This window comes from Phytophthora sojae, assembly GCF_000149755.1.
Source record: "Phytophthora sojae unplaced genomic scaffold PHYSOscaffold_6, whole genome shotgun sequence".
NCBI lineage: Eukaryota > Oomycota > Peronosporomycetes > Peronosporales > Peronosporaceae > Phytophthora > Phytophthora sojae.
The window spans coordinates 760,004-768,240 of NW_009258120.1; the positions used below are offsets into that span (position 1 = coordinate 760,004).

At 53.7% G+C, this 8,237-nt stretch overlaps 4 protein-coding genes across 4 annotated transcripts; all 4 read left to right on the forward strand.

The window, feature by feature from the left end:
- Positions 1-485: 485 nt before the first annotated feature.
- PHYSODRAFT_286527 (hypothetical protein) lies at positions 486-1,896 on the forward strand. The gene is made up of 3 exons (XM_009532131.1): positions 486-743; positions 838-1,328; positions 1,354-1,896. The coding sequence occupies exons 2-3, from the start codon at positions 852-854 to the stop codon at positions 1,726-1,728; spliced, it is 852 nt and encodes a 283-aa protein (XP_009530426.1). The 5' UTR covers positions 486-743; positions 838-851; the 3' UTR covers positions 1,729-1,896.
- Positions 1,897-4,214: 2,318 nt separating this feature from the next.
- PHYSODRAFT_259208 (hypothetical protein) lies at positions 4,215-4,942 on the forward strand (the record flags this gene model as incomplete). The annotated part of the gene is made up of 2 exons (XM_009532132.1): positions 4,215-4,576; positions 4,654-4,942. 2 exons carry the CDS (start codon positions 4,215-4,217, stop codon positions 4,940-4,942), a joined length of 651 nt encoding a protein of 216 aa, XP_009530427.1.
- A 468-nt stretch (positions 4,943-5,410) lies between these two features.
- Positions 5,411-6,937, forward strand: PHYSODRAFT_259147 (hypothetical protein; the record flags this gene model as incomplete). Its single annotated transcript, XM_009532133.1, has 6 exons — positions 5,411-5,506; positions 5,662-5,826; positions 5,891-6,016; positions 6,087-6,203; positions 6,278-6,464; positions 6,540-6,937. The coding sequence occupies 6 exons, from the start codon at positions 5,411-5,413 to the stop codon at positions 6,935-6,937; spliced, it is 1,089 nt and encodes a 362-aa protein (XP_009530428.1).
- A 528-nt stretch (positions 6,938-7,465) lies between these two features.
- On the forward strand, positions 7,466-8,053 carry PHYSODRAFT_334829 (hypothetical protein; the record flags this gene model as incomplete). The annotated part of the gene is made up of 1 exon (XM_009532134.1): positions 7,466-8,053. One exon carries the CDS (start codon positions 7,466-7,468, stop codon positions 8,051-8,053), a length of 588 nt encoding a protein of 195 aa, XP_009530429.1.
- Between the last annotated feature and the right edge of the window lie 184 nt (positions 8,054-8,237).

The window sequence follows — 8,237 nt, forward strand, 5'->3', positions numbered from 1 at the left end:
ACGCACTGCCCCAGTCCTCGACGCAAGATAACGTCGCCTACATCTTGGAGTACCGGAGTCAGGGGTTGGAAAAAATAATATCAATACAATAGTTACGGCATTTTTAGCACAGAATAATTTATTATTGCTTTAGGGTGCCCCCGTACAATGGAAAATTGTCCCAATACAATATCAACACTTGCACCAATACAAAAACTAAGCTTACTACAAAAATCCCGTATATATTTATCGCCAATAATTGTGAAAATAATGTATTATTGGCTGACCCTTTTTTGGTTGGGGGTTGGGGTGACGCCCTCCCCGGAACGCGTGGACGGCGGCGAATGCCGCTCACGGGCTTCCGGCAGGCGCTCTCGGGCGTCTGCAAGTCCCTTGCGAGTCTCTCCCTTTGGCAGCCACCTTCACCAGCAGTACTACCCGTCACAACCCCCCTTCCGTATCGTTCTAACCGCACTGACCGCACTAACCGCCTTAGAATAGGCTCGTTCAATGTGCAGTCCCTAGGTTCGCTATACAAGCAGTTTGAAACGCTTCCCCAAGACCTGCGCCGCTACCAGATCGATATCCTTGGCCTCCAAGAGACCAAGCTGTATGAGCTTGGGCGCTTTGAGGTCGGAGACTACTTACTACTAACGTTGCCGGCACAGGAAGAGCGCTACCGAGTTGGATTTGCCATCTCTCCTCGCGTTACTCCTTACCTCCGTCGGTGCTGGGCTCACAGCGACCGTATCGGCATCTTGCAGGTGCGGCTACCTAACACAGGACCCATCAACATCGTCACGGCCTACGCTCCACACAGCGGGCGCCCACTAACTGAAGTAGATGCTTTCTATGCAGACCTTCGAGCAGCCATGGACCAATTCCCCCACAGAGATATCACCATGATTACCGGAGACTTTAACGCAAAACTCGGGCAGAAAACAACCGGAGAAACGTTTCTCGGGCCTCATGCACGAGGCACGCGTATCCGGAACGGCCACCTCATGGCTGCCTTTTGTGATATTTATCAACTCTTTGCTACCAATACAGCCTTTCCCAAGCGAGCGAAAAACAAGACCACCTGGAGCCAGCGCAAGCGGTCACACTGTGTCTACAATCAAATCGACTACGTACTCTGCCCTCAGAGTTGTAGACGGTTCTGTCTAGATGCCCAGTCCTGGGGTGGGGCCATCACCCCGTCCGACCACAAGATCGTCACCGCGGACTTTGAGCTCAAGCACATCCGTCGCCTCCGGTTTCCGTCGCGTCGCACAAGCGGCACAACTGTTCACCTCGCACGCAGCGAGTTAGTTCACAGCGACGACTCCAGAACCGCTTACGCATCAGCCGTTAAACGGATCCTACCCCCCGCAGACGCTGACGATTGATCCACTATCAACCTGCAATGGGAGGACACTTTTGCGAAGCTACACGAAGCAGCATCGCAGACCATCGGGTTTTCTTCGCCGGATCAACGACGCTGCAGCAGCTACGACGATCCGCTGCTCGCCGCGCTGTCCGAGCAACAACGCCAGCTCCGGCTCCGCATTTTCGACGACACATCGGCCAACACAGCGCTGCTGCGCTCTCAGCGAAACAAGATCCTACACCAGATCCGCACTCGCTGCTGTGACCTCGCTAACATGGCCCTCGACGAAAAGGTTTCACGCATCGAGGCTTCAAGCGACTGTCACAAAATGTTCGTTGCCGTCCGCGATCTCGCCCGCAAACCGACACAGCAGCTTCTAATTCAAGACTCATCAGGTAAGTATATACTTCACAGAAACACAGCTAACAAAATTGTCCGAGATCACTTCCAAGAACAGTTTCTAAATCCAGATCAAGCTCAAGTATCGCCAGACTGCCCAATCACGCCGGACGAAGTCCGTGATGCCCTTCTTCGACTGAACAACGGTCGTGCTGCTGGCCCCGATGCTATTCCTGGTGAACTACTCAAGTATGCCGCTGCTGACGTTGCTCCACGACTAGCACATCTACTAAACCGCAGCTTCGAACGCGGTGAACCCATCCCACTGGGCCAAGGTATCCTGCTGTGTCTCCAGAAGCCGAACAAGCCACGAGGGCAGTGCTCAAGCCAACGCCCGATAGTTCTCCTGAACACTATTCGCAAAGCGGTGTCACTCATCGTTCTCCGCCGCATCACACCCGCGGTCGACAAGTTTCTCTCAGGCCACCAAAGTGGCTTCCGCAAGAGCCGCAGTACGGCTGACGCGGTGTGGGACCACAAGTGGCTGTGCGCACGGGTACAAAAGTATCGCGAAATCGTTCATGTACTGGGTATCGACTTCTCGCGCGCGTTCGACACGATCGACGGTGCCAAACTCCTCAAAGTTCTACAGCAGTTTCTACACGACGACGAAATCCGGCTGATTCGACTCTTACTATCCGACACAACGCTTTCACTCCGCATCGGCCACCAGATCCTGCAACCATTCGGCAGCAACACAGGTACGCCACAGGGCGACGCACTCTCACCAGTATTATTTGTTATCTACCTAGAAGCAGCACTTAGAGATCTAGCTAGTCACCCTGCAATGTCGCCGGACCTGCTCCAGCAAATGATCGTGTATGCGGACGATGCCGACTTTATCTGTCGGGACCCCGCCCTCGTCGAGCTCATCCAGACCCATGCGCCGGAAGTATTCGCGCGCTGGTCGCTTCAAATGAACGCGGCAAAGACGGAGCACACAATTCTCCACCGCTGCCTGACACCTGCCAGTGCCGACCCCCACGCTCGTGCAGAGGAAGAAGCATGGAGGTCTACGCGGAAGCTTGGCTCGTTGCTCGGAGATGCCGATGACGTATCGCGTCGGAAAATACTCGCTGCGGCTGCTCTTCGGCGGCTCTGGACGGTCTGGCTGAGATCGCACCGTATCACAGACACGACACGAATTCACCTCTACAACTGCTACGTACTGCCGATACTACTCTACAACTGCGGGACCTGGGCGCTTACACCAACGGAGCTTCACCGACTCGAAAGCTTTCACCGTCGCCAGCTACGGTCTGTCCTCAATGTGCGTTACCCGTACCACATCTTCAACGCTGATCTCTACGCAACGTGTGGCGAGCGGCCGCTCCGTCACCGGATCACATCTGCGAGGTGGGGGCTTCTCGGGCACATTCTACGGCGACCACAAGATATCCCGGCGTTTATCCAGATGAAGGCGTATTTCTCTTCCTCAGACAGCAGCAAGTGGAGAGGTAGGCCCCGTACCACACTGCCTCTTGTCCTTGATCAGGACCTTGATGCTAGTGGGTGTGGGTACCGCCTCCGCACCAGCTCAGACTTGGAGAGACTTCGACTGCTTGCCCAAGACCGACGTAAATGGAAGGCCCTCATGACTACCATTGCTGACTCACTGCCAGCCAAAGGAGACTCGACGTATGCGGACACCACAGTATGCCGCCGACTAGCTAAACTGAGACTAGCGCAGGTGTAATTTGGCTACGCGAACACGTAAATAATTGCATTGCATTGGCTGACCCTGTATTGCAATGATTATTACTGCGACTCCAAAACCAAAATACAATATGATATTTTATTTTCCGACCTGACCGGAGTGCGAGCAAGTTGGTGTCAGAGCCTGGCTACTTCTTCACGCACTTGGTGTCAAGCGTGGCGTTTCTCGAGGAGGTGGACGGATCGCTACTCACGATCTCAGCTGAAGAATTCGACGAAGGGCTGCGTCGGAGCAAGGAGAGTCTCCGACAACGTGGCGTGCGTCGTGAACTGGACCACGAAGTGGCGAGTAACGCCAGCAGTGGCAGTACGAGTGGAGAAGCTTTGAATGGCACCGCCAAGGTTCTTCAAACTGAGAGGCGAAAGCAAATGGCTGCACATCATGCTGCTAGCAAGGAGGACAATGAGGAAGAATCGCTGCGTCTACCGAATGTGCTCAAAATCCGGGCCAAGCGCCTAGCGATGCTCGCGTAGATATCTACTGCGCTTCAGGTAACGCATGCAATTTTTGATCAGTGCGTGCTTATCTACATCATGATCGCTGCTACGCAGTCGGCTGTTCATCTTCTTTCTCCTGTCTGAAAGAGAGTGCGGCCTGTATTGCCTCGCGAAAGTCCCCAACCAAGTCCTCAGCTTCGCGTCCTTTCCTCAAGATACTTATTCGCGCTCGGCATCACTCCGCTTTCATTAGCCAAGTTGACAGCACTTCTTCAGCGTGCGGATGGTAGGCCTTGTCGTAGCGCTACGAACAATGGTGCAGCTTGCACGGTCGAAGCGACAGAGGAACCGCGCGTCGAGCTTGGCAGCCAGCGACGAAGCGCCAGAGGCAGCGGAGATAAACAGCGAGATCTGCGTGTTAGACGATAGCTTTGCAGAGCGACAGCAAGAGGAAGGTAGCGCTGATCGGCCAACAGCGCTGGGCAGGAAACGCGTTAGGCTACGCTTTGACGGACGAGTGCTTGCTGCCCGTCGTCACCAGTTCATGCAGTTGAGAGGCCAAGCCGCGAACAGCGCAGCGACAACGGTTCGAGGCTGCTACACGCTTGCCCTGCAAGAGCTGACGGCCTGGAGGAACCGCTCCAAGGTGGCGTCTACCGCGACCGAAGACACACCGTCGACTGACACCTCAAGCCCGCGGAAGAGCCACGATCTCTCAAGCGTCCGCGCCCCACCTCGCACTCTTTCTCCAGGTCTAGCATCGCAAGCTCGCTGTCCTCCGTCACCGACTTGGAGGACGATCGACGCAAGGAGTTCCAGCGCTCGGAGTTTTCTCTCGATGAACGTCGAGTCAAGAACAAGTCAAGCCAGTGTGGATTCGCCGAGACGAACTGCGGCAGCCACGAGCAACTGCTGCTTGTCAATGCGCTGCCGCTCAACGACAGCGACGACGAAGACACTGCTTCGACAACTCGCCATCTCCCTTACCGAAGTACCAAGATCGACGGCCGCGAGTACATCCTCAAGAACCAGTGGGTCTGAGTCAGCGAGTCCAAGTCAAGTCGAGTCAAGTCAAGTAGTACCCCCGCAACAAGCGAGAGCTCCGAAGCTAGACCAGTGCATCTCCACGTCCGCTGATCTTCATTAATAACCCCCCCAGCGCGAGAGCCTGTATTAGACACGATTCGACAAAATGCTTATCCTGTATTAGACACGTTAAGGAATTTTCACTTCGTCTTTGTATAGGCTAATACAAAGTTGAAGTCAACCGGGGGTAGGTATATGCCCCATCCTTTCCCGATCAGCCTGCATAGTCGTGCGCGGCACTTGAACTTCGTATTTCGTAAAAATAAGATACCAGAGGTGCTCAGCGTGCTCGTCAAATCAGTATAAGTATGTGAAGGTGTTTGCGCACGCCATCCATTCTGGCCTCACTTCAGAAAATCCCGCGCCGCCGCACAGACCTCGCGCTACCGCACGTTTACCGCCCGACACCCAACCAACGACACGATGGTTTTCCGTGCGCGCTGGAAGGAGTTCACGAAGGCCGGATGGACCTCAAAGAAGCCTGCGGGACTCTCCGTCAACACACCTACATCAAGCACGGTAAAACCAAGAACGATGTCGAGAATGAAGACTTTTTCGTCGGCGCAGAAGCGCTAATGAAGTATCTGGACCATTGTGATCGTGGTACGTTTCGAGAATGACCGTATTTTGTTATAACTCAAGTTTGACGACATCTTTTCTCTTGTGGCTAATAGTGGCAATGGAGGAGAAGAGAGGAATGGAGCGCCGAGCCTACGAGGACGCGATTGCTGCTCAGAACGGACAAGCCGAAGGCGATGGCCCCGACGAAACGTTTGCGGCGCATCAAGCAAGTGGCCAGCACGACTGCCCGAGAGATGATGTTGACGAAGCCCAACAAGGTGACCAATTTGGGTAACGTGTATTGGATACGACCTAGATCTGACTCTATCGTGTACGATACAGGCAAAGCTGCTGGCGAACCGCTCATCCCAACCTCTCCCCACGTTGAAGACGCTGAACCTGGTACATGAAGCGATGAGCAGGACGCTGGATCGGATGCTGCGGACGCCCAGCCTCCTCAGTCGCAAGGTAACGAATGATAACTTGTGTTCTACAAGCTATTGGGCTAACCCAAACGTGTATTGTACACTCAACTCAGGTGAGGGTACCCCAAGTTTCAGCCGCCACCGCGTTGCCGATCTGGTCTCTACGTCTCCTCATCTCGGGTCCGAGGCCAGCAGCCACGTGTCAAGCCCTGCATGATCGGCTTCACCAGGTAAGTCAATGAAGTATCACTGAAAGGCGTTAATTTGGTGTTGACTCTCTGCGTTTGTCGTATCTGTTTTGCAGCAACCGCTTCTCCTCAAACGCCAACGCGAAATCTTCGCTCGGAGTTTGGCCAGTGCGATGCACCTGATAGCGAGCGAGTACGAGCCGTCGGGGAGTGATGAAGAGGAACTTGAAGAAGAATCGAAAGAGGAAAGCGAAATGAACGAGGATGATGAGGAAACCAAAGAAGACACACCAGTTTCTGTTGGTAAGTTTATTGTGTACATACACATACATACACGATACCGATACATTTTACTGACTTCTATCGTGTATCATACAGATGATCCAAACATCATGCAGCCTGGGGAAGTCGTTGACGACTACACAGTATTGGATTCAGATGGGGAGAATGGAACAACCTCTGTGTTCGGCGATGACGAAGAATTGGCGCTCACGGAACCGGCTGCGGAGGTGGCAGCTTCGGCCTCGGATCTTCATTTCAATCCCTCACTGCTCGAAACCGTGGGAGGGTTGTCAGAGATTGCCCACGGCAGCGTGCCCAAGGACGTTCTGGCGGACATGAAGTTCAATGGATGGACGGAACTGACCAATGTGATACCCTACCCGTACATGCACCAGCCGTACAACGCGCGACCAGACGGCTGGATCAAAGAAGCCTACCAAACATCTATGAAGGAGAACATGGACCTACAGCCGATGCAATTGCTGCGGCATTGACACCGTCGGGAGCTTTCTTTCGCTTTGTACCGCCGCACTTGTGGGAAGCTATTGCTGGAGCAAGTGATGACTACTTCAAGGACAACCTGGACCTGCGAGCAGCTGCCCAGTACGCCAAGCAGCAGAAACGAAAGGAGAAACATCCTGATTTTCAAGTTCAGACGCCGCAACAAATAAAGGAGTTTCTGCAAACTACAAAGGATATCTCGGGCAGAGAATTGTGTGTCTTTATTGGTTTGCTGATCACCAGCACCATCGCGCCGTAGTGACCATCGCGCCGTAGCGAAGGACTATCAAACGTACATGGGCGGCGTGGACGTACATGACCAGCTTCGACTCCAGAGGTAAAGTGCTTGTATCGTGTATGTACAGTTTTATCAATACTGATTATCGTGTATCATACTGCTTTATTACAGATACTCTCTTCAAAGGGCCAGACGCTACAAGAAATACTACTAGTCATTGTTCCTGGGTCTGATTGATCTCGCTATCATCAATGCTTCCATTGTGTACAACTGGCGCCGCACCATGGATGGCAAACGCAAAGCTACGCACGTCGAGTTCCTGAAGAAGCTTCATTTGGAGTTGATCCAGCTGAAGCCTGACGACTGGACCCAAATGCTGCGCCACCGCGGCATGCACCCTACACCATCGAAGCAACGCAAGGCTACAACAACTCATGTACCCGTACCAACCGACGAGTGGAGGAAGGACAACACGGACGACACGAGAAAGCGACGCCAGCGTGCCTGCAAGGTGTACTCGGTGCTCAAGCGCGCTGGCGAGGCGAGAGGAGGCGAGACTACGTTCTACTGCGGTGGCGGCAAGCTCAAGACGGCGGCAAAAAACGCTCATACTGCACGAGTGTTCCTGTGCAACAAAGTCAAGCACACAAGTAATGGTGAGGCAGTTCCCTGCCTCGAGATTTGGCACCGACACTGGAAGAACGGTACCGTGATCCCGCCGTCCATTACCAAGCGCAAGATTCGCGCTCGGAAGCCGGCGGCAACAGCGGCGGCCGCAAGTGACGGCGGCAGTAGTGACAGCGATGCCGCGTCTGATGGGAGTGCGCGCGCGATTCAGCAGCACAAGCGTGCTCGACGAAACGCAATGTAGTGTGTGCAGCAGCTCACAAGCGTGCTCGACGAAACGCAATGTAGTGTGTGCAGCAGCTCTTCTGGCTTTTTATTTGACTTAATTTGAGTATGCACTGGTGTTGCTGATTGCCATCTGACTTGATTCTCTAAATATCGAAAAAATTTGACCTTACGACTGCGCTGTTTTTGTACTGTGATACACA